A 25,801-nucleotide genomic window follows, 5' to 3' on the forward strand; every position below is an offset into this window, starting at 1 on the left:
TGGGTAAATCTCCAGGGTGATTTTAACTGGGCAGGAAGGGTTAATATTGCCCCGTATATGTTTGTACGTGTGGTGACAACTGATTTTGAAACTGTTAGGTAAAAATGTGGGAACAAAGAGAAAAGCAATAAAAATTATCTGTACTTCTTTGACCTTCTAAGGAAAAGTGCTAAGAACACCTTCTTTCAGCTCCTTGAGGTCCAAGGGCACCTCCCCCAATGTAGGTTCCAACTGAAAGGTCTTTCATAATGGGTTAGATATAGTCTGTTGTCTGTTCACGTTTACCCCCACTCCGCCAGGGAGTGTGTCTTTATAAAGTATGGATCCTTTTCTCTAATGAAACTAAGAGGCCATGATGGATAACAAGGTGGGTGGCAAAGTCTCAAACTAGTTAAACTAAATAGTATGGGACCCTGTGGTACCTGTGTGAGATAGTAAGTGCTAATGTCAGCATTAACAAGGGATTAAAATGTATTAAAACCAAAGGCAAAACTCATTCACACTTATAAAAATATTGATGTTGGATAATGTCAGTATTACATGCCTGGTACTCAGATATGCACTCTGAGACAATCCGGTCTCAATCCATTATCATAGTCTGGGCTCTGGTGAAAGTTAGGTGACAATGGTAACTTGGAGATGAATGTTGAATGCGGGAGTGACGGATAATGAGACAGCACATGGAGGCATAGAAAAGCAATGTCCCTGAGGTAGCATGCTATCCCAACTGCAAAAGGGCTTCTTTTTATCCAGAATAGCCAATGCAGAGTCAAACTGTGTGATTCTTATCCTCAAGTTATCCTGATTTTTTTATGATGTGAGTGTTTAGGATAAAACTTTGCAGCTAGAAGATCACAGCTGTTGAAATCGTCACAAAGGAGGGTGACTCACAGAAACCTTTACAGAGACATCTTGTCTCAGGCTTTTGAAAATTAGCAAATCACCCTGAAGGACTCCAACATGACAATGTGATGATGTAATCAACAATCTTAAGAATAACAATTAAGTTAGTAGAAAAATTGTCCCTGAAGAGTATCATTGTAACTACTAATCCAAAAATTTGTAAATATGTATTTTAGTTTAGCAAACAGGTGAAACGGCTTATTTTTTCTTACACTTGAAAGAAAGTTACCAAGAAGAGGACGAGAGTCCCCAAAACTTAACACAAATAGAAACTACGGGCCTGAAATCCCTCGATATGCATTACGCCAAAATTTACACTGGTTTCTGCCCCGATCTTGCCGACGGCAATTTATGCCGAGATTTCCTGAGAATCTCATTAGCATACAGCAGAACTTAAAAACTGGTAGCCATGATGTGGAGATGCCGGTGATGGACTGGGGTTGACAAATGTAAACAATCTTACAACACCAAGTTATAGTCCAACAATTTTATTTGAAAATCACAAGCTTTCGGAGGCTTCCTCCTTCGTCAGGTGAATGTGACGAAGGAGGAAGCCTCCGAAAGCTTGTGATTTTCAAATAAAATTGTTGGACTATAACTTGGTGTTGTAAGATTGTTTACATTTAAAAACTGGTGTGAAACAAGCCGAAATCTGGGTAAACAATCAGAGCCTGGGGAAAGCACGGGACATACGATTTTTCTTCTTTGTCCCTTTTTATCATATTGATGTTGTGAAAATTCAAGTTTGAAGCCATCAAACCATCATTTATGCATATTAAGCACAGCATGTTTAGGAAATTGCAATTTTTAATCTAACAGATTCTGATGCCATAAAAATGCATTCGAAGGTATAGAAAAGTACAGGTTCCAGTATAACAGTATACCTGTTCAAATGAAGCAGTGCGCTGGAATGCCCACACAATAGCAAGTGATGTGTTTCTTTGAATAATATACGTGTAGGACTGTTTTTGTCTGGTGCCATTCCAGACTTCCACCGATCTTGTTCTTTCTCTAGTAGGTCCCTGAAATATTTGCACATTATTTTAGGATTTATAACGAAAAGAATAGTCCAAACAAGCTACTGCATTTTACTGAACTGCCCCGTGATCCGAAGTATAATATATGTTCATTGCCACAGTCAGTTGACCCTTTTTATCCTGTTTTATGCTTTAGAGCTGCTTGTTAGTGTATTGTCTAAACTCAGGAAGCTTTTATTTACAAGTCTCTAGATCTGTCTGCTTTTAAGAAAAGTAGCTGTGACTGATTCCATATTGAGGAACAAATTTGTACTGGCTATATAAACAGCTTAATAGATGTTACAGTTAGAGGTGACCCGGGAACTGACATTTTGTGCAGAATGTCTCCACCTGTGACAGCACGAGACTCTGACCACCAAGAAAATGAATGGAGAAATCTACCCACAATCCATGGTCCCATTCACGAGCAGCTCCTACTTCTATCCCCATCAATTAAAGAAAGAAATCTGTGCTGAGATGGCATTAACCTACTTCTTGACGACCAATCCAATGCCGTTCTCTATTCTACAGCTTTATCAGCTTTTCGTGATGTGGTGAAATGTCAAGACAAATGAAAGGACCTTTTCCAGACCCCACCAACTTGGCAGGGTCAATGGTGGAGGTCCAAGGTAGACACATCTCATTTTCAGCTGTATTAATAGAACTGCACCAGGTTACCACTCTTAAATACATCTTAAAAACATCAATGAATATTTTTTATTTCAAAAAAGAAATAAATGATTATGCTCTATTAAGCTGCCAGGTTGCGTTAGTTCACAGAAGATTTTACGTTTGTGTTTATGTTAACACAATTTAGCGGGAACTCACAAAAAAACACAACTGGTGCAATTTTCAGGCGCAATTTGTGCCCAAATGCCGATTGCGCTCAAAGCTGAAATTCAGGGCCAATGACTTTAACTAAACCTAAGGATTTTAAGAACACAACAGGGCATCACATTCCCACGATCAGCAATATTTCCCCATGCATTACATTCAACTGATGTCATTTAAATTTGTTTAAAATGCTTCTATGGTATAAAGGAAGTATTCATGAGATATGTGTGCATGTACTTCTATACCTCAATGGTATGGATGTCCTACATAATTCATTTGTGAGTCAAATATACCAATGAAATTTAAACTTATTGCACTTTTATGCCACTTAATATCCTCATTATCATACACAAGAAAAAACTTTGTTACTGCTCAAATTCATTCAAGGCGCCTTGATTAATCCCTCTCCACATCTTACATAAAGCCCCACCCATTGAAGCCTTCCATCATGGCGCAAAAATAAATGTGACGTAGCTTACCACCAAGAAATATAATTCGCAGTCTGCAGTGCACACTGTATCAAAGATAAAAGTGATCCGAGCAACTTCTGGATTGTCTAAATTTTCTACTGCTGACTGTGGTGGCCTGTGCAATAAATCAAATGTAATACAAAGAAAAAGGTAAAAGGGTGCATAAGATATTTTTAAAAATAATATGGTTACCTCTGTTTTATGCACTCATATTTTAAAAAAGTAATTATTTTGAAGTATTGTATTCATATTCCTTTCAGCACTCTTTTTCCTTTTGACATGTAATTAAGTTAAGTTTAAAGAAATAAAATATATTTTACCAGCATTTGGGCCCAATAATCAAAATGCTTGCTGTTACAACTGAACTTTAAGACGACTTTTTAAAATGACACAGATAATACATTGACCTCCTAGCTATAATATTACTTCAATAGACAGCCAGCTAGGAAGCCTAAGTCTGAACCGTAGCCTCACCTAACACTTATACCTACCACTAAAGCTCATGAGAAAGGTTTTACCAGACCTGAGCAAGATGTCTGTGGTAGGGAGTGAACATTATCAAGGGAGGATTCTGCAACACTGCTCAGGCACACCTTCTGGTGCAGAGACCAAGAAACAGCACTAACAGTCTGACTGGAAAAATCTATGCACTAAACCATTTTGCATTAGGAGGATAGCGTTTATTTATGTATGTATGTATCTTGGTGAGGAAAACACAAGGGAGAAAGGGAACACAGTAAAAATACATATATATTTTTAATAATCTACTTAATAATTATATAAACCATCATAAAAGATATCCTGCAGCTTTATGAAGCCCCTGTGTACGCCATACAAGTAGTACAGTATAAAGATTTTTTAGTTTTCTTACCTAAATCCAGGAATATCCATAATCAGCATCAAGTAATTATTGTCAGCATTTGCCACCGTACTGTGTATATGGTCTCCAGCCACCTCCCAACCTGAAACAAAGGATTTTTTTAAAAACAGAACTGCAGCTAATTCTCCTGAGTAAACAATTGACATTTTACAAAATAACAGTTTCTCCCTCCAACATCATTTTTAGTTTACTTCTCAAAAAAGTACATGCACATCATAGGCACCAACATTCCCCTCCTCAGTTTCAATGTGCAGAGAAGAGCAAAGGAAACCCATGATGCCAAGATTCTACCCCTTTTACATTGCCCTGGAGATCCTGGCGACTGGGGAGGTGGTGGTGGTGGGGGGGGGGGGGGGGGGGCGGAGTGGAGTACTTGTGCAAGGAGCAGTCATGCAAATGAGGTGGGGTCTTTCTGCCTCATTTTGTTGCAGGTACCTGGGCAGGTGCCCAAACACAGAGGCACCAGAAGTAGTTGACAGTTGTCCTTGTGCCTGGTCCCCTCAGATCAGAGGATATGGGCTAGGCAGCAAGGCCATGGGGGTCAAAGACTAAGTGCCCTTTATTTACTTGAAGTGCTGCAATAATAAAGTATCTTATCTCACAATGACTGGGATCATAGGTGCAGAATCACGAATTTAGGCAGGAGGAAAGAAAAAAGGATCACAAATGGCCTAGGCAATAGGAAACATTGACTAGTTACAAATCTCATTTGAGACAAGTGACCAGTGAAGTAACACAGGGACAGGTCCTTGGATTCATTCTGTTTCCAGTTTAAGATATTAAAAGGTAACATTTCAAAGTTTAATAATTGTCCATATTGAATGGAAAAGAAAAATCTATTACAGAGACAAGTATTACTTAAATGGTTTGGACAGGCTACGATTGACAAATGATAATATATATTATTTTATATATTATTTTTATTCTGCATACCTTTCTTTTCTCCACAATCTTGATCCATCCCATTGAAACATGAGCTGTCCATATTTTTTGGCAAAGTATTCCACCATTTGTATTCAAAGCCCAGTACTGGTTCAGTTCCAACAGGACACTTAATACACTCTGAGCAAAAGTAAGGAAGTTATTTAAGTGGCCAGACAGATCTTGTTATATTTTTCTTCAGTATTACACCCTGCCAAGAGCTGTTCATTATACAATCACCTACAATTGGCTGCTTACACTTCACTTCTTTGAGGGTCATACTTGAGGCAAAAATCAATTTCTAAGAGGTTTTCAAGGCCTTATATCAGCATTGATGGGAAAGTCGGCAGCACTGTGAATGAAGTGAGCTGATGTCTGTGCCCGATTCTGTGATCCAGGAGTGGAATCTCTGAGAACGTACCCTTTTACCACAACTTTACTGATGCCATAGGGCTCATTTTACAAGTCTGCACTAAAGGTGGCAAGTCTCGCCCGTCAGCAGGTGCACATCAGAAACTCAGGTGATTGTTTTTGGCTATTAATGGTTGGAGCATCACGCGCCTGAATTTCCAATATGTGCTGCTGGTGAGTGAGGCTCCGCACCAGCAACGCAGACTCATACAATTATCCCTTAAAAGCCAACTAGAGATGTTGTCCCTTATGATTTGCCTGTGTGAAACAGAACAATTGTGGCAAGCTGTCCCAGCATGAGAAGAATTAAAAAGAATTTTAGTTTGATCATCTGAAATTGCATAGAAAAGGTTTATCTCTTTTGTAAGTCTTTATTCTCGATTGAATTCTGTAACATTCATTCGGAACAGATTACTTATCGGTCAAACAAAGGTAGCCTCACATTAGCATTTAAAAAATAATAAAATATTGTCATTGGTAGCTATGTAGAGTCTGTTCTATCCCCCACTACCAGTCTCAGATTGCAGGACTGGTACTACTCATTTTGAATAGCTTGTTCGACACAGCCACAACATTACGTGGAATTAAAAACAATTTGCATCTCAAAGTAATATTCACTTGACACTCCCAGTAATATTCTAAGCAATCACTATCAATTATTTTCATGCATCATCAAAGATTCTGCACCTCCCCCTGAGTAATAACAAAGTGGGATGTATTTTTCTCGAGTCACTGATTTTATCAAAAAAAGTAGCTGTAAGTGTAAAGGGGTGTTTTCTGCTTTCTACTTGTATCCGATTTTTGTTAAAATTAGTGAAGGAGGAAAATGCAGATCCTGAAGGCATATGCAGGTAAAAGACACCCTTTGGTCTGCCCGAAACTTGCTGGTCTTCCAGTTCAAGGAGCTGTCCTTGACTGAGTGTTGCAGACTGGCACATTCCAAGGTCCAGGACTACGTGTTCAGGGACGCACTGAAGCTGGGTGCGGCTGCTACAAAGGCTCTGTGGGGAAAGGCAAATGTTTAGAGCCTTCCCGCCATTGTATACCGAGGGGATGCAATGAGGGAAAAACCCCCTCGGGCAGAATGTAAAATTCAAATTGATGTAATGTACCTGTGATGAATCTGTAATGTACCTGTGATGAATCTGTAATCAATCTGAAATTAATCATCTGTACTGAGTGTATTGCAATGAGGCACTCTAGAGTGTGTTATGAACTGTAATTATGTACAATGTCTTCATTGAACTGTACTTGATGTAACCTGCAAATTGTATAATCTGTATTGTGTACATCTGGAATGTGATATGACAACTGTATTGTATGTATTGTTGCAAATTTTATGAATAAAGTATATTTTTTGAAAATATGCAAATAGTTTCAACAATCAAACATAGTTGTATGAATTATTTTTGTATTTGTGTAGTGCAAATATACCCAAGTTTTGACATTGCGTAAGTGTTTACGGCACTGGTCACTCTATAATTTTAAACTGGCCAATATAAAATGTCCTTATTTACTCAACAGGGTGAGGCTTCATACTTGAAGGAAATTATTAAAATAGTAGTGACTTCCAACAGGATTGCTTGAAATATAAAAAGTGCAGGGTTTAGTACTAAGGGCTGAAGTACCTTCTCCTGTGCAGACTATTAAAAATCTAGTGTCATGAGAAAGCAAAGCAGCAGTAAAGGACTAGAGATCAAGAGGTATATACACTGGTGTTATGTGCAAGCTTTGTTTTTCAGCTCATTATAGCTGGAAGGCATCAAGGGAGACGGGGAGTGAGCTGGAATATGGTATTGAGATAGAGGATCAGCCATAATCATACTGAATGGCAGAGCAGGCTCGAAGGGCCGAATGGCCTACTCCTGCTCCTATTGTCTATGTCTCTATGGAAAGTAAGGCTGCCAATGCAAAAATCTTTTGGATCTGCACAACTGAGGAATCAGATCAGAGCACACTAAAGCATAAATTATGAGACCAACTTCAGCTGATAGCCTCATGCTGCTTGCAGATCGCACCAGATTTAATATAATTGCAGGAAAACATAGGAACAGGAGTGGACCGTTAAGCTCCTCGAGCCTGTTCTGCCATTCAATTCGATCATGGCTGATCTGTACGTGCCTTTGCTCCAAATCCATTGACATTGGCACCAATGGTGGCAGTGCCTTCAGCTGCCTAGGCCCTGAGCTCTGGAAATACCTCCCTAAACCTCTCCTCCTCTCAACTTCTGCCTTCTCCTTTAAGACACTCCTTAAAACCTACCTCTTTGACCAATCTGTTCTAATATCTCCCTATGTGGCTCGTTGTCAAATTTTGTTTAATAATGCTCCTGTGAAGTGTCTTGGGACGTTGTACTACGTTAAAGGCAGTGTATAAATGCAAGTTGTTGTTGATACCATTCCCAACGAAAATCTATCTATCGCAGTCTTGAAAATTTCAATTGACCCAGCATCCACAGCCAACAGCGCATAGCCGATCCACTGGACCTTGTGGTAACTTTATAAACCTATTGTTGACTCATTTGCATGTTATGAGAGAAGTGCTGCTCCCAATTGCTCTTTCATTAAAAATGAGCTGCCCAGGGATGGAGCATTGTGCATGTGTCCAAACAGCATGCACTGAGCTCCACTGTCACAGAGCAGCAGTCTAATTTCTTCCTATGCAGTAGAATAGAACAATTTTCTGTTTCAGATGGATTTCCCCTCATATAGGTAGTTTTTAAATACCAAAGGGAAAACCCATTCAATTCCGTTCCAGATGAAGTCTTGAAGCAATGACTAATAAAGTCATGTGGCTCAAATTAATTTTTTGCAATTATATTAGTAACAGATAATTTAATTGACAATTGTGGCTTAGGTGTACAGCGGAGCTAAAACCGTGTAATGCTACGCCTAAATGGTCTCTGGTCATGTACTAGAGAATAATTGTACCCTATTTTACTGTAGACAGCAAGATAAGCTGGTAATGTTTTTGGAAAGGTAGGAGCTGCCACTCCCATCATCTGGGGCCTTTCCATAGTAGAAGTATCAATTACTTCTAACTGATAAAATGATACTAACTGCATCACTCTTTCTTTATAAAGCTCTGTAATGTCACATGATCTCTTACACAAGGTATGTTTCATGTATCCCTGGCTAAAAAACAGTCTTAGAAAGCAATGTATTGCACTAATTTTACCATTAGATCCATCTGAGTAAAAGCCATATTGACAAGGCTGACAACCAGTAGCATTGACTTGGACAAAACCCGGGTTACAAGGTGGACATGGTTTCTTGGCTCCTGAAGCAGGAAGTTTCACTGCTCCCTTTGCATCTTCACTGCAGAGTTTGGGCTCAATCCATTTGTACATGATCTGAGTCTGGAAGATCAAACAACATCGAGGAAGAAATAAAATTACCTTTAGTGACATTCCAACCTAAATAAGAACTTAAAATAGACTGAAGATACAATATTGTTCTGTTGTTTTTGTTCAGATGCTTGTTAATCAAGTTATTGTAAATGTTCATTAACTTGGATTTTGAGAAAAGGGATTTTTTTTGCTTAAATATTTATAGTTATCAAAGTGCATCAATGCTCGGAATAGAACACCCCTCCAATATGGGCACTCATTAAACACTCCCAAATCAGGTATTCTGCAGCCCAGACTTAGGGTAAAGCTCCCTGTTCTCCATCTATGTGTGGTCTTCCAATCATTGTTATCACCCCTAATTATTAGCTATCAGTTAGGCCTTTCTGAGCAGCATTGTTAATTTAGTGGCAATTTGTTGGTACTTTTGTGCTGTGGTTCCCCTAATCCTTAGGAAGTGAGTTAAAAGTGCTGGAGCTTAATTCACGTAAGGGGCAGGATTTTAACTGGGAAAAAGGGGTGGGTTTGCGGCGGGGGGTCATTGAAAATTGCAACAATTTCGGACCCGCCAGCAACCCGCCCGTTTCTGGTTTTCACAGGGGTGGGAGACCACCCCGCTCTCAGGAGGCAGGTTGGTCACTAAAACCTTTCCAGGAGGCTGCGGGCCTCCATTTTGAAAAGTTTTGCGATTTCAATCTCTGGTGGCCGGGATTCCTGGGCCTTCTCCTTCACGCTCCGTGAGAGGAGGCGAGCAGGCCCAAAACTGCAGGTAAGTAAATTTCTGGCACAGCTTGTAGGCCCAGAGGAGCAGGAATGCTTCCCCCAGGCCCAACATGCCGACCTGCAGCAACCCCCCACAATGATCACCAATACTCCCCCCCGCAAATGATTGCCGACGTCCCCCGCTCAACGAACGCAGAACCCCGCCCCGCGATGATCCCCGATCCCAACCCCCTCCCCCACCCCGGTAACTGACCTCCCCGGTGACTGACAACCGATTGCCCTCCTAATCCCCCCCCCCCCACCGATGACTGACCCCCCCCCCCCCCCGCCACCCACCATGAGTGACTGACCTCCCACCCACCCCCAATGACTGACCCTCCCTCACGACTACCGTGCCCCCCACACACCCCCGGTTTCCATGTGCCCACCCATGCCCCACGCCCACCATGTCCCCCCATGCCCACCCATTCCCTCCCTCCCCCATCATCCATACAATCTAAGACTTACCTGAACACTTACCTTTTCACATCCTCTTCCTTCCTCTGCTCCTGTCCGACTGAGACCAGCCTGTCAATTAGGCCGGCCTGTCAGACCGGACACCGACAAAAACAAAATAAAGGCGTCCTTACGTCAAAATCATAAGGACCCATACTTCCAGCTTTCCCATCCGGGGGGGGCTGTATCGCGGGGGCGGGGCTTGTATCGGGGGTGCGACCTGTATCTCGGGGGTGGGGCCTGTATCGCAGGGGAGGGGCCTGTATCGCAGGGGAGGGGGTCAGATGGAAGGACAAGGGCAGCAGGCAAATGGGAACAACACCACCTGTACGTTCCCCTCCAAGTCACACACCATCCTGACTTGGAAATATATCGCCGTTCCTTCATCGTCGCTGGGTCAAAATCCTGGAACTCCCTTCCTAACAGCACTGTGGGAGAACCTTCACCACATGGACTGCAGCGGTTCAAGAAGGCAGCTCACCACCACCTTCTCAAGGGCAATTAGGGATGGGAAATAAATGCTGGCCTCTCTGGCGACGCCCACATCCCATGAACGAATAAATAAAAATGCAAAAGTCAAAATCAACCCCACAGTTTGGATAAAGCAAAATACTGCAGATGCTAGAAATCTGAAATAAAAACAGAAAATGCTGGAGAATCTCAACAAGTGAGACAGCATCTGTGGAGAAAGAAACAGAGTTAACATTTCAGGTTGTCCTGGACGTTTCAGCTCTGATGAAAGGTCTTCGACCTGAAACATTAACTCTGTTTCTTTCTCCACGGATGCTGCCTGACTTGCTGAGCTTTACCAGCATTTTCTGTTTTTATTCCCACAGTTTGGATGGCTTGAAAAGTAAAATTAGATTGGTGCCAAAAAGAGATGTCTTTTTTTTTACTCTAGACAAGAACTGTTCAGGTGTGTTTTCTCTCTCTCTCTCTCTCTTTCACACACTCACTAGAATAGATTTTTAGATCTTGGTGAAGTTCAGTACAGATTGACTAAATTCTAGAACAAATCTATTCAGATTTTTTTTCTAAATCATCTCCCACTGCAGCTTTGGCCTTATGTAGGGAGTTAATCTAATGGGGGGGTTTGGTGGGGGGGCATACCGTTAAATTGTTGCGCAAGTGAAATTTAAAGAGATATGTCCACTTAAAGGGAAGTTGTTGCGATCAGAGGCAAAATTCTTACAGCCAAGGCTGAAAGGAGATGTAGAGAAAGAAGTGCCGGATGAAAGTGAAGTGAAAGGAAACCCAATGTGTCAGTCTTGGCTCAGTGGTAGCATTCTTGCCTCTGAGTCAGAAGCTTGTGGTTCAAGCCCCAATCCAGCACTTGATCACATAATCTAGGATGACACTTTAGTACAGGACTGAGGAAAACCAAGGGATGAGCCACTAAATTAAGGACCTGACTGCCCAATTTTGTGCACAGGCTATGCACTGTCTGGTCACACTAGGGTTTGCTGGGCATGGGCCTCAGGCCTTCACACTTGATAATAGAGAGCCAGTACTTGATTCATATCAGTGAAACAGGCACATTACATTATCAGCCCTACTCTGTCAATGTGTCTTCCTAAAAGAGTCCTTTTTAAAGGGCTTCTAAAGTTTAGTACATCTCAGTAAATTGCATGTGGGGCTGCTTGATGTAGAAGAGGGACACCTTTTATATAAAAAAAAGTTAAAATAGAACATTCCACAAATTCTATGTAAAAGAATTACCTTTCCTTCAAAATCACATGGTGTATGTGTAGAAAAATAGTCCTTCTCTGAGCATGGATGTCGTTGTTTGCATGTTCCTAAGCCAGGCTCTGATTCAAAAAAGACACAAATGAATGAATACCATGGCATCTAAGCTTGTGCAATGACCTAGATACAATCTTGACAAATAAACCCAAACAAAAATACAATCTAGAATAGATCACAAATTATTGTTGGTGCAAATACACTTGAGGAACAAGCCACAGATAATTTTGAACAATTTTATTCTTCACACCTTTTAGTTTCAATTTAGAGCAGTAACAGCAGAAGCATTAGTTTACATAACACAGGGGAAAACAGCTCTACAAGGAAGGGGCGAGGAGCCAGAGCAGAGGCAACCATTTTTTTGCCTTCTCGGTTCATGTAGCTGCCTTACATTAATAAAGGGGACAGTTTCATGAACAAACTGCCGATTAGTTCAAAGAGCTATGACTCAGGGTGCCAAACCATTGAATTATTAACCTTCTCGTTTGGAAAGCAAGCACTTTCAACAGAGGTGTGATGAGGTTTGTGTGAAAGGACTGGATCAGACTGGTTGTGATGGCCCCTTGTTGAAAATAACCTGCCAACTTTCACTTTCTAGGCTCATGGTTGAAGAATTTCCACTTGGTTGAAGTCCTAAAGAGCACCCAGGTCCCATTAAACTGTCCACCAGCAAAATTACACACATCCAGGAGAGGAAATTGAAATGTGAGAACATTAATGAAATAAAAAGAAGGACCATGAGAACATCTAAGGTCGTCCCTCTTTATCAACTTTTGTAAACCCCATTTGTAAAATTGTATCTGGCAGAAAGACAAAGATTTTCAATGGCTAAATCTTCTTGTACATATGAAGTAACATTCTTCATTTCCCTCTTTTCATATCAAATAGACATAAGGTCAAGGCCCTGAAATTAAGCTGTGGGATATTGGCTTGATGCTTCATGTGTTTGGGTGAAACTGCCCTCTTTGCCATTTTAGCAGAAACGTTAGCCTATTTAAAATAAATGGACCGACACTCCACTGGAGAAAGCAATTCTAGATGACTGTATTACATGTTCATGCGCTAGTATCTGTGCAGTAACATCTAGAACATCATGTTCCACTACTGATGATGGTGTGAAGGCTTAGCTGCCAAAGTAATATATTAATGTAAATAGGGAATGGTACAATTAATAATGAACTTACTACTTCACTACTATGTTACCTGAATATTGATCTTTTTCACATTTTAGGCATGTAGTCGCTCCTCTTGGAGAATAGGTGTTTCTTGGACATAGTTCACAATGGGAGAATCCAGGTTTTGCATTGAAAGTACCTGGTTTACAAGGAAAACATTCCGATGTATAGGCCACCCCTTAAAAATAAACAGAACCAGAGAACTGATGACAAAGGGAGGCAAAGGGTTGACTGATTAATTAAACAAGATGTCTATCTCTTCTGTAGCAGCGGGTATTTTGTCATGTAAGTTTTATGGATTAATTCTCTCTTCAGTACAGAAATGTACATGGATTCAAAGCAAATTCATGGTATCATTATGCACATTGTACCTTCCCCTGTAACAATTTATCAAATACAGTAGGTGGTATCTGCACCCAATTTATGTTCCCAATCTCAAATATGTTTATTATAATAATAAACTCGGATTTGTATTGTGTCTTTCTCATCAACATGTCTCAAAATGCTTTACACAAGTACTTTTGACATCCATTGTAGTCAAACATGACAATTCTTCTTTAGTAACAATGTCACACAAACAGCAATGCAATGAATAACCAGTCAATCTGTTTTTATTTAGTATTGGTTGAGAGAGTACTGTTGGCCAGGACATCAAGAGAATTTTCTGTTCTTCTTCGACCCATGTTATGGAATCTTTAACATCTAGCTGAACTATCAGAATAGGCATATAGGACTTCAGTTTTATATTTTTTGCCACAGTTGGACGCATCCCTCAATGTTACACTGGAGTGTCAGCCTAGACTATGCACTCAATCTATAGTGTTGGGCTCCAACCACAACCTTCTATCAAAGAAGCAAGAGTGCTACCAACTGAGCCAAGTTAACATACAAATTTACTCTTAATGGCTAATTTTTCTGTAGTCAAAATGATGTGCACCGTAAATGGATAAATATTCTGAACAAATAGATTTCCAACTTTGCCAAAACAGGAGTTCAACCATTGATCTTGATGAAAAATTTGATCAATGCTTGTTTAAATGACTTTAGTGAGTAAATGCACCATGTGTACACATTAAATTATAAAGGCCAGGAAATTGTTGTGTAAAGCACTTTGAGACATGTTGGTGAGAAAGGCACAATATAAATCCAAGTATATTATTATCGCCTTAGCTCTGATCTTTAGTCTCTGCTAAGTTGACTAGTCTCAGCCACTGATGATGTGGGGCTGCTACAATTGGTTTCAATATCCCTGGATAATGGAAGGGGGAAAAGAAACAGCCATGCTTCCTGCTCCTGATTGCTTTTGGAACTGCACACGTGTAAATACCAGGTGAAGACAGGGTCAGGTTCAGTTGTGATGGCACCAGAGTTTAATAACCTGCCAACATGCACCATCTTGCTTCACACATGAAGAATGGCCATTTGGGTTAAGTCCCAGAAGTAAGTCTTCCACCATCCATGGAATCATATTCCAGCATAAGTCACTGCTTTCAAGACAGAAAGGCTAAGGGGAGAAAATTAAAGGGGAAACTGAAGGAAAAATTGTTAGCCAAAAAATACCCATGAAAGCAATCAATTGAGGGATGAACCTTTAGCTCTTGGGGATGTCATCTTATCTAAAACTCACGCAAATGGTAACAACTGTGGCTGAACTGTGCTCTGACATAATTGCAATATTTATCATTTATTTTATTACTAATGTTCAAAGTTAACACGACCAGTTAGTTTGAAGATCAGTGCACATATTTATTTTCCAAAACATCTGCCCGAGAACAGGAGGGGAAAATCATGCTCCTAACATTTTAAAATATATTTTATTCTCTATATTGTCGCATCTGCCCTGCATTTTAAAAAAAAAGCAGAATTAATGGTGGCAGTGTAGAGAAAGAACTCTATTCCAGTAAAGGAAGGCCCAGACTGATATAGTTTTTTGGCAATATATATTTAATAAGTCTCATATGCTTTGTTTCATGAGGTCCTATTCCATCATGAATGAGCATGGTATACTGCAGGCAAATTCATGTCATTATGAATATTACAAAGTTGCATCAAGAAGAATTGTCCACAAAATAATCTGTACTTGATTGCCAGAAAACTCTATGGGGCTGAAACTGCACAGCGTGACACGGGTAATTTTCACACGTGCAGGAATACAAAGTGGGATGGGCATGTCCAGCATCAACTCACCAAGTACACAAAAATAGTGATCTGTAATGAAATACTGCTTAATAATAATACATTGTCATTCCAACACAATTCTACTTGGTCATTCAGAAAGGTTAAAAATTGCTACAGGCAAATTATACCTTTCACTATCACAGCATGAAATGTAGGAACCTTCTGTTAAGAGCATTTAAAAAACTCTTTTAAAACTTTTCAAAACAAGTAAGGATTTTATGCCTCAAAGAACATTTTCAATCATAGTCATTTAATCCTCCCCCACATAATTTTTAGACTCATCACGGAACCTGTGCAGTTCAGTAATCTGTTATTCTGCACAAGAAACACAGTGACCCGGTAATGCTGCAAAAATTACATATTCAATACCTTTCTGCCAGTCACAAGATCTCGTATGTCAAAAACACCTGTGATACTCAGGGGTTTTATTGATAACCAAGGTCATGTTGCTGACGGCCATATTGTTTATGAAAAAAAAGAGCACAACATTTGGGTTCAAACAGAATAAAACTGCAGTGACTGGAGATTAAGATCCACACTAAACCACTGAAATATGGTACGAGGGATCAGTGCACAATTACTGTCCTTAATTGCTAGATTAAAAAGGTGCGGTCCTGCATCAGTGAACCTGCACACAACACAACCTTATAATGTCATGCCAGATTATCCATAGGCCTTGATTACACTCACTAACAAAGCAGAAGATAGACATCACCGAATATGAAGCTCAACGACCTCTCCGATCACTATAAAGTAGCTTCACATTTCTAACTTTTTATTCGTCACTGTTTTTTTTAAAAGAAACGTTCTTGGGATGTGGGAAACGCTGGCAAGATCACACTTAATGCCTATCTCTAGTTGCCCTGAGAAGGTGATGGTGGCAATTGAGTTGCAAATGTTTTTACAACTGAGAGGCTTGCTCGGCCACTTTAGAAGGCAATAAAGGGGAGATTCTCCAGGGTCTGCACCAAGGCGCATTGGATCGCCTGGCTGCAGGTGGGTTCCTTGATAGATGTGTACTCCAACCTGCTCAATTTTCCGATATTCGCTGCGCCCAGGTGATCCAGTGCATCCAGAAATATCTCTCTTTAAGAGTAAATCACATAGCAGGTAAAAGTCTGCTTCAATGGGGCTGCACAACGGGTAGCAGCAGATCGGCTGACCTTAATACACCCCGTTCAAGTTTCCTTTCCAGTGACTTCAATAGAAAGGAGAATTGGACGGGGTGTACCACTCGTTTTGTGCCCACGCCGAAGATGAATTTAACCCCCATAGTGTGGGATGGAACTTACATGTAGGCCAGACCCAGAAGGAAGAGGCAGGTTCACTTACCTGAAGGGCATTAATGAACCAGTCGAATTTTTAATTAGAACAATCTGGCAGCTTTCGTGGTCATTTTTTTTTCCTGGTGCCAACCCACAAATTACCAGATCGATTAAATTCAATTCTGAATTCACAATCTGTGTGTTTCTAGCCTATTACCATAACCACTACACTACTGAACCCAGTTTATATTAAAATATATATTAATAGGTACCAGAGAGGCTGTGAATTAAATATAGCAAGCACACTCAAGGTGTTCAGGTAACCAGAACAAACTGCTTGAAACTTTGTTTCACAGGTCAGACTGGTTACTGCTGTATTACTTGCGACCTATTCCTTCCCTGGTGCCCATTATTCTGAAATTATCTCACAGAACCACATAACAACCTGTATCAAGGAACTGTTTGCATCATGAAACACTTATTTTAAAATAGGCTATTTCATTGGTTCAATCTAGCTTTCAACATACCTGTGATAAAAATGTTTCTGATGAGAACAGGTTTTGGCACTTTAGTACCCAGTGAAAACCCTGTTGTTCGCCAGTACAAGACATTATTGCCACGATTCAACTGTACCTTTTAAGAAAAAGAGAGCACATTACAAAATCTGGAATGAGTAACAGCACATGATCCTGAAAATATGAAAGATAAGATTTGTACAAGTCAGATGCCATTACCATGAATACTGTGACTAAAGAATTATAGGGACAGATTTTCAATGTGCTGCCCAGGGGTAAAACAGGTGTTGTGGATCAGTCGCCTGTTATAGAAATCAGCTGATCCGCATTTCCATTAATTTCAGCCAATCCGCAAGGACAGTTCTACGCCCGTGTGACAAGTTGAAAATCTATCCCATAGAATCATAGGATGCAGTTACACTGCAGGTGTAGCGTTGGTGCGAAGTGATTGTGACTTTGTACCAATGCTAAACTTACACTGAAAGTATAACGGCAAGGCCGACCTGATTTAGGAGCGAAATGAAGTGAGATTTCCCGCAAGTGGTGATGAGAGGGTGGACTCGATCGGTTTCTTTCCCGACCAGACGGTCGACGCCATTTGGCAGAACGTCTCGTCACCGGAACTGACCAACAGGCACCAAGATGTAGCCTGGGGGGTGGTGAGAAGGGCCCTCCCAGTGTGGTCCTTCCAACACGCACGGAACCTCAGTGTCACCATGAGCTGCCCTCGAGGCTGTGGCAGGGAGGAGATCGTCTTCCACCTCCTCATGGACTGCCCCTTTGCACAAAGGGTGTGGAGAGAGATGCGTTGGTATCTGTCCAGGTTCATCCCGAACAGTTCAGTAACACAAGCCGCTGTGCTCTACGGGCTGTTCCCCGGGACGCGCACCAAGACAGATATCACCTGCGGCTGGAAGACCATCAACTCGGTGAAGGAGGCCCTTTGGTCCGCCCGAAACATGCTGGTCTTCCAGCTGAAGGAGCTGTCCACGACCGATCGTTGCCGACTGACACACTCCAAGGTCCAGGGGTAGGTGCTGTGGGATGCACTGAGGCCAGGTGCAACCTACATAAAGGCTCTATGGAGAAAGGCCACTGTTTTAGAGCCCTCCCGCCATTGTATACCAAGGGGCTGGAATCGGGTTAAAAACCCCCTCGGGCAGAATGTAAAATGAAAAATGAATGTAACACAATGTACTGTATCTGTAACGACTGTAATGCAATGATGCACCCTAGGGTGCCATGAACTGTATGTACAACATATGCTGCGTAACTGTATTGATTGTACTGGGTCCGTTGAATTGTACTGTATGTACTGTTGCAAATTGTATGACTTGTATTGTATTGTTTGAAGCATAACTTGAATTGCATTGTATGTACCTTTACAAATTTTATGAATAAAGTTTATTTTGAAATATAAAAAAAACTTCAGTGTGACATTGCATGGAGCGTAAATCCACTGAGGTGTCAAACCGGCTTTACAAAATACTCAAGGTATCCTTTTGACCCCTGGGTTCTTTATGACCTACCTGAATTAATTTAAATGTCCCCAAAAGTTAGAAATGTTTAAATTTCTAACTTTTGGGGACAGCTCTGCACATACAGATATCCCGCCATGCACAAAGCTCTCTCCTAAACAGGACAGTTAAAGTTCCACCTGGACAGGAGACAAGCAATGTAAACAGGGCTCTTACTGGCTCGAACCCAAACTGCAGCTTATGTTTCAGAACAGTTGTTGCACTAATAGAAATTACAGCACAGGAGGAGGCTATTTGGCCCATCACACTCGTGGAGCTGATAGCTCTTCAACTGGAACTACTTACTCTAAACCCATTTCCCTTCCGTTGTTTAAACAAAAAAAAATTAAATTAGCAAAAAGAGCAAAGTGAATAAAAAAATGCCAACGTTCATCATTTGGTAACTGATTTTTTTTACAAAAAGTGCCCTGATGATGACACACATTCTTCACTGTTAAAATCAACTGTAAACAGCGTAACAGCTGTTGGAGGGCAGCCTTTACAGCACCACCACTGTCCTCCACAGCTACGGGGTGGGGGGGGAGGGGAGGCAAGGCAGGGGGTGAGGTGTCAGGTCCCAAGATGCATAGATGTGTTGCACCTCCATGTGTGTAAAAAAATTCAGAAAACGTTTATTTCTTCTTTAAAGAGTACAATAGGTCAGCGATTCTTTTCTGCTTCTTTTGACTCAAAATGCATTTTAAATTCCAGTTGAAAAGGTAAGTAGCTTGCTACTGTAAATGTAAATTTTTTTCTGTTATAATTAAAAATATGGAGTGCCCTGCCCCCAATCTCCATTTCAGTTTCTGAGTTGAGTTGTATCATCGTGGCAGGTTAGTAAAGCTTTACAAGAGGCTATGACCCTGGGCTGCTCTCATACGCCTCCTTGTGATGAGCTATCGAGCAATATGCACAAGAGTGAGTCTCCAGCCTGCCCTCATGAATTGTAAAATGGCACATGACTCTTAAAAAGGGGGAAAGTAACTTCTCCAAAAAGAAATGGGAATAATGAAGATAATGTGCATTGTGTGATTGTTACAGATTTTTTTATACTGGCAGCCTTGTCAAAAGTCAATAAAGCATTTACTTTTATTATTATAAAGCACAACAAATATTGACTGGCATTGAAATCGTGCTAATTAACACTCATTAAGGTTAAAAGCTTTTGCCAGTCCTTTGCCTGGTGAATACTAAGCACTCTCAGTAGAACACTTATTAGGATTAAAATCCATCCTTTGATAATCAGCTGTCAATCAGCAACACCCTGTTTAATTTGTATTTCAAGAGCCCAAGTGAAGAGCAGAAACAGTGTGGGTAGCAGCTGATGCTATGAAATTTCCTCTTGTGGTAAAACCTGTTTGTCCACATTGGTGTGGAAACATTTTCATTTATTTAAACTTCCGTCTTCCAGCGAGATAAGGAAAATATCGTACAATGTTTAGCACTACAGTTTTGTTTTTGAAGCAAAAAGGAGAAAAATGGCAACAACATGTGCTGCACATTTCCCCTATAATTTAAAACACACCGTACTGTCACAGGATGCCATTTACCATTTGTGCTCCATGCTTCTTTGCAAGATTACCCCCACCAAAGTTTTCCTTTTAAAAATGAAAATACCAGAATTCTTTGAACCAGTTGCATAAACAGAACGCTTAATGGGAGGGGAAATGTCCTGGTCCCGGTGCAGTGCGGTCAGCAATATATGCCATGTGCTCATGCGCCACACATTGCCTACGGAGTTGAATTTGTATCATTTCACAGGGTGAACTCATTGTCATGCCTTCTCTTCAAACTGGTTCAAACACAGGAAACTTGCTGATTCCAGGAATGGGATACTTGGCAAAACCATAGCACTTAAAATGATGCTTCTCACACATAAAGGGGAACTGCAATAAATACCTGCAAAATACAAAATTGCTTGGTGGACAATAAAGAGCAGAAAGCACAGGAGCCGAACTGCCCACTTGAGGATGCTGCCCTCGAGGTGCTGCTGCAGAATGTGCATGCAAAGGACAATTGCCAGCTTCAGCGCTCAAGGGCATCTTCCTATCAGGAGCACTGTGAGAAATGCCTGGGTGGAGGGGCAGAATCACAGCCTCCCATAAGCATAAGTTATGGGAGCAAATGATGAAAATGTTTTCATACCTCAGGAAGACTGCCATGCTAGGAATACCCAAAATTTGTCGATTCAAATTATATAGCCATAGCATGCATGACACAAAAGGCACCAGCTTTAAGAGTCCATGCAGTCAGCTGGGAACCTCTCCCACAACAGCGTATGTGAGAAATTCAGGCATATGCGTCCATGATTTTCTGATCGTAAAATTACTCCCATGTCCACACCTGTGGGGGCTGCCTGGTCCTGTGCAATTACTAACATCTGTACAGAGAAGGGGCAAGGTAGGAAGGTTCAGTTGTGTAACTGCCCAGAGAGCAGACACCCTTATCTGTGCCAACTCCAGCCATTTACCATTCGTGCTCCATGCTTCTTCGCAAAATTACCCCCACCAAAGTTTCCATTTTAAAAATGAAAATACCAGAATTCTTTGAACCAGTTGTGTTATGGGAACTATGGTAACAGGAGGGTAGATGTTCTGGTCTCGGTGCAGTGCGGGCAGCACTATTTGATATATGCTCATGCGCCACACATGTTTTGCCTGCGGAGTTGAATTTGAACTATTTCACAGAGTTAACTCCTCTGCTGTGGGGTCCTGGATCTCTGTATCCATGATCTGTGTGACAGCAGATCTAATAACAACAATTAGAGCTGTAGAGCAGTTGGTGACAGTTTGCTTAATATGGGTGGGCAGCATCTGGAAACCAAAAGAGAGAGCACCTTCTAGCATTGAGCCTAAGGCCTCTGCTGGTGTGGGCTCCACTGCAGATGTCCCTGGAGTTGACACATGCTCCGTGGTGGCCTGCAGTGCACTGAATAAATCCTTCAACCCTGCACAGATACAGTCTGTACACACCCCCATCATGGCCACCAGCAGTTGCAGGTTGATGGACACAACGTCCACTGACTGTATCCTGCTATTTTGCTCACAAAGCGTCTTTCTTTTAAAAGCATCCTTTAGCTCTACAGCTGGGGCAAGGAGAAAGCTAGATCTTCGGAGAGGATTGAAATAGTACAATGTGCCCTACATACTTTGGGGCCCTACTTTGGTGCTTAGACCAACCTTAGCAGACCAACTGAGACCATAAGACCATAAGAGATAGGAGCAGGAGTAGGCCATTAAGCCCCTCGAGTCTGCTCCGCCATTTAATGAGATCATGGCTGATCTGATTTTTACCTTACTCCACTTTCCTGCCCTTTCCCCATATCCTTTGACTCCCTTGCTGATCATAAATTTATCTAACTCAGCCTTGAATGTATTCAATGACTCAACCTCCACAGCTTTTTGGGGTAAAGAATTCCAAAGATTCACAACCCTCTGGGAGAAGAAATTCCTCCTCATTTCCGTCTTAAACGGGCGACCCCTTATTCTGAGACTATGCCTCCTAGTTTTAGATTCCCCCATGAGGGGTAACATCCTCTCAGCATCTACCCTATCGAGTCCCCTCAGAATCTTGTATGTTTCAATAAGATCTCCTCTCATTCTTCTAAACTCCAATGAGTATAGACACAACCTGTTCAATCTTTCCTCATAAGACAACCCTTCCATACCCGGAATCAACCTAGTGAACCTTCTCTGAACTGCCTCCAATGCAAGTATGTCTTTCCTTAAATAAGGGCACCAGAACTGTACGCAGTACTCCAGGTGTGATCTCACCAGCACCCTGTACAGTTGTAGCATGACTTCCCTGCTTTTTTACTCCATCCCCCTAGAAATAAAGGCCAATATTCCGTTTGCCTTCCAGATTACCTGCTGCACCTGTATGTTGACTTTTTGTGTTTCATGTACGAGGACACCCAGATCCCTCTGTACCGCAGCATTTTGTAGTATTTCTCCATTCAAATAATATTTTGCTTTTTTATTTTTCCTCCCAAAGTGGATGACTTCACATTTTCCCACATTATATTCCATCTGCCAAATTTTTGCCCATTCGCTTAACCTGTCAATATCCCTTTGCAGACACTTTGTGTCCTCATCACAACTTGCTTTTCCACCTATCTTTATAAGATAGTGAGGTCTCTGAACATCTTGTGTACTTGAACTTATGTCCTTTGAGAAGTACTGTGTACATTGATACGGTTTTTCACCTCCTCGTATGCACTTTGGACCACTTTGCTATGGGGTTTGTGACCTTGGGTGCCAAAGATTTCTGTCCATCTGAGACACAGGATCTCTAATGCTGGTTTCAGACAGCCTTTGGGCTCTTGGTATGGTTTCTTCAACCTGTTCCATCTTCTGTACATCTTCTGCTACGTCAAATTTAAGATCAAGTTCCTCCATAACCCTGCCGAGCCCCATCTATGTGATAGCCTCGAACCTTACATACCAACATGCAACTTCTGCCCTTCCGACTCCAGTTTCCTTTTCATCCCCTCTCTTTCCATATTTCCTTTGATCAAAGAGCCTTTGGTCACAGAGCCTTTGTTAATTTTGGCCCCACATGTGGGAACACTCTCCTTAAATCCTTCAACATTGTACTATTTCAGTCTCCTCAGACAATTTTTGAACTTATGCCAGTGCTTACTACAAGTGGCCATTTTGCCACAGGTCACCTTTGACATCCTCAACAGCTACACAGCTGCCTTCACTCACAATCTTCCTCAGAAATGGAACTCCAATTTCAATCCTTAACAATGAAGCTGCTTGATACATGTTCATGTAGCCACGTCTACTGTTGACTGCACTGTGACACTTCCTTATTGCCAGCATTCTGGCCTCCATCAAAAGCCTCTTCAAAACCGACCTCTTTGATCATGTCTTTGCTCACCTGCCACCTCTGCTCAGTGTCTGTTTTTCACCCCTAGGAAGCACCTTGAGACATTGTTATTACAATTTGGGAACTATATAAATGCAAGGTGCTATTGTTTTCCTTCTTTTCTCCTTATTTCTTCATTTTCTTTCTAAACTTATTTCTTATGTTTCTAATAGTGCAAAGGTGGTAATGCCAAAATAACATATATCCAGTACATATTTATCGATAACACATATGAATCCATTGGGTTGAAGTTGCATTGTGTAATGTTAGCAACAAATGTCATCTAAAATTCCTTTATCCAATATTTTAACAAAGGGATTAAAATATTTAAAATAAATAGGTTAACACTTTAGTTGAAACAGTGGACTATGGAGCTGCATTTGTTCCTAATATTGCACAGCATGCTTCCAAACACAAACCATTAACCAGTGGACAAAAATAAATAGATTGTTAGCATTGTACTTACAGGCAGAAAGAGGGGAAGAATACTGATTCTTTCTGGACTGAAAACACCACAAGTAATAACCTGTAATTTTCAGCAAGAATGACGCAAAGGCTTTCTAACCCCTTGATCAGAGGAAATAAAGAAAGTCGACCATTATACAAGCCCCCAAATTCCCAAACACCACTTCTCTCCTTCCCTGTTCGGTGAGATGTGCTTTTCTTCTAATTCTTCCTTTTCTTTCAAATTTGATTCCTTCTTTCTGTTTGATCGATTCTTTCTTATTTGCTTCGTTGGAGTTCAGATAATGGGCTTCTGGCCAATCAAACATTATTAAACATGCAAGTGCAACTGATGACACAACTTCTCCTGAATAAGCCAACTCTTACCTCCAGATACACTTTGCATTCTGCAATTGTGACACTTCAACAAGATGCCTAGAACGGACTGCTACTTTAACAGAAAGAAGTCTGATACTACAAAGTTTCTGAGCTCTAAAGCCAACAACAATTTCCTTTGTACATAAAGTGAATATTCTGTGATTGATACTGCATCTTTTCATATGTACTACAACAACAACTTGCATTTATATAGCGCCTTCAATGTAGCAAATCATCCCAAGGCGCTTCACAGGAGCATTATCAGACAGAAATTGACACCAAGCCAAAGAAGGAGGCATTAGGACAGGTCTTGGGCAAACACTTGGGCAAAGAGCTAGGTTTTAAGCAGCATTTTAAAAGAGGAGAAGTGGAGAGGTAAAGAGGTTAGGGGAGGGAATTCCAGAGTTTAGGGCCTAAACAGCTGAAGGCACAGTTGCCATTGGTGGGGCAAAGGAAATGGGATTGCACAAGAGGCTAGAGTTGGAAGAACACAGAGTTCTCACATTTTCAGTGCAGGGGATGACGGTAGAGGCTGTTTTCCCGCAGCTGGAGAGTCTAGAACTAGGGGTCATAGTCTCAAGATAAGGGGTTGGCCATTTAGGACCAAAGTGAGGAAAAATTTTTTCACTCAGAGGGTTGTGAATCTTTGGAATTCCCAGCCCCAAACGGCTGTGGATGCTTGGTCGTTGAGTATATTCAAGACTGAGATCGATGTTTTTTTGGGCACTAAGGGAATCGAGGAATTATGGGGTGGGAAAGTGGTGTTGAGGTAAGAAGATCAGCCATGATCTTATTGAGCGGCAAAGCAGGCACAAGGGGCCTATGGCCTACTCCTGCTCCTATTTCTTATGTTCTTCAGACCAACAGAGATTTTCCTTTTATTGCAGCATAAAATCTTTCAGCATCAATCAACAGCCATAGAAATGGGTAATACAATAAATAGGAAGTAGATGTATAAATCTAATATGTTGCAATATCACCAACCTGCCAAATCATAATTCAACCAAAGTTACTGCTCACACTGCTGTAAATCAGCCTATTTGCATTATCGAGTAGCGGCGCAGTTTCAATACCCAAGAAACATTTACAAAAACTGAAATGCCCCAGGGAGGACTAAAGAACAGGGGCTGAAAATATTTTTAATACAACTTTCAGATCTCAACACCTACTGTACAACTATCCCATTCATTCCTTTCTGTTCTTCTTATCCAATTTGATTCACTGTCCATTGTTTGACACTGATCATTCTGAACCTGTGGAGAAAGAATTATTGCATTTAGCTAGTGGCACACAATACAGAACTAACTTTATTATTTCTCTATTATTTTTCAATGACAATTTTTGCTTTTTTAAAATACTGGGTGTTGTTAGGGAGAAAAGGATGCTCATACTAATGGAAGTGGTATTCCGCTGGCAATAACCTCAGTTGGTATCTGCAGGTATAGTCCTATAAGTTTTGGTGAGTTGCACTGGTTTGGGGGATTTTCTAACGATCTTCTTGACAAGATCCCAAATTTCATTCATTTTTGTTTCACGATTATGCTTTAGTTTATATTTGAATGTATATATAGCCTATTTGTATTTTATATCTTTATAAAACATAGGTTTTCAAACTGGGGCCCATAAGCGGATCATATTTATGTCCATCTGCCATCAGCTTGCTGAATTTTACCTTTCTTTATTAACTTAACAGCACATTATTTCTATATAAAATT

The 25,801-nt window shown here is 41.0% G+C and overlaps 1 protein-coding gene across 2 annotated transcripts in view; it reads right to left on the minus strand.

Annotated features, from left to right (window-relative positions):
* elapor1 (endosome-lysosome associated apoptosis and autophagy regulator 1) overlaps positions 1-25,801 on the minus strand; it is an 83,891-nt gene that overhangs the window by 25,803 nt on the left and 32,287 nt on the right. Inside the window, exons 5-13 of one of the 2 annotated variants that reach the window (XM_068007469.1) lie at positions 25,256-25,339; positions 16,888-16,993; positions 12,946-13,095; positions 11,719-11,807; positions 8,613-8,793; positions 5,037-5,165; positions 4,095-4,185; positions 3,233-3,338; positions 1,788-1,925 (exon numbers count right to left, since the gene is read on the minus strand). In XM_068007469.1, coding sequence (XP_067863570.1) covers positions 1,788-1,925; positions 3,233-3,338; positions 4,095-4,185; positions 5,037-5,165; positions 8,613-8,793; positions 11,719-11,807; positions 12,946-13,095; positions 16,888-16,993; positions 25,256-25,339 — 1,074 coding nt within the window. Of the gene's footprint in view, positions 1-1,787; positions 1,926-3,232; positions 3,339-4,094; positions 4,186-5,036; positions 5,166-8,612; positions 8,794-11,718; positions 11,808-12,945; positions 13,096-16,887; positions 16,994-17,094; positions 17,140-25,255; positions 25,340-25,801 lie in introns of those variants that run through there. The other variant, XM_068007470.1, reaches the window with a different exon arrangement.

Source organism: Heptranchias perlo, chromosome 27 (genome assembly GCF_035084215.1).
Source record: "Heptranchias perlo isolate sHepPer1 chromosome 27, sHepPer1.hap1, whole genome shotgun sequence".
Classification (NCBI taxonomy): domain Eukaryota; kingdom Metazoa; phylum Chordata; class Chondrichthyes; order Hexanchiformes; family Hexanchidae; genus Heptranchias; species Heptranchias perlo.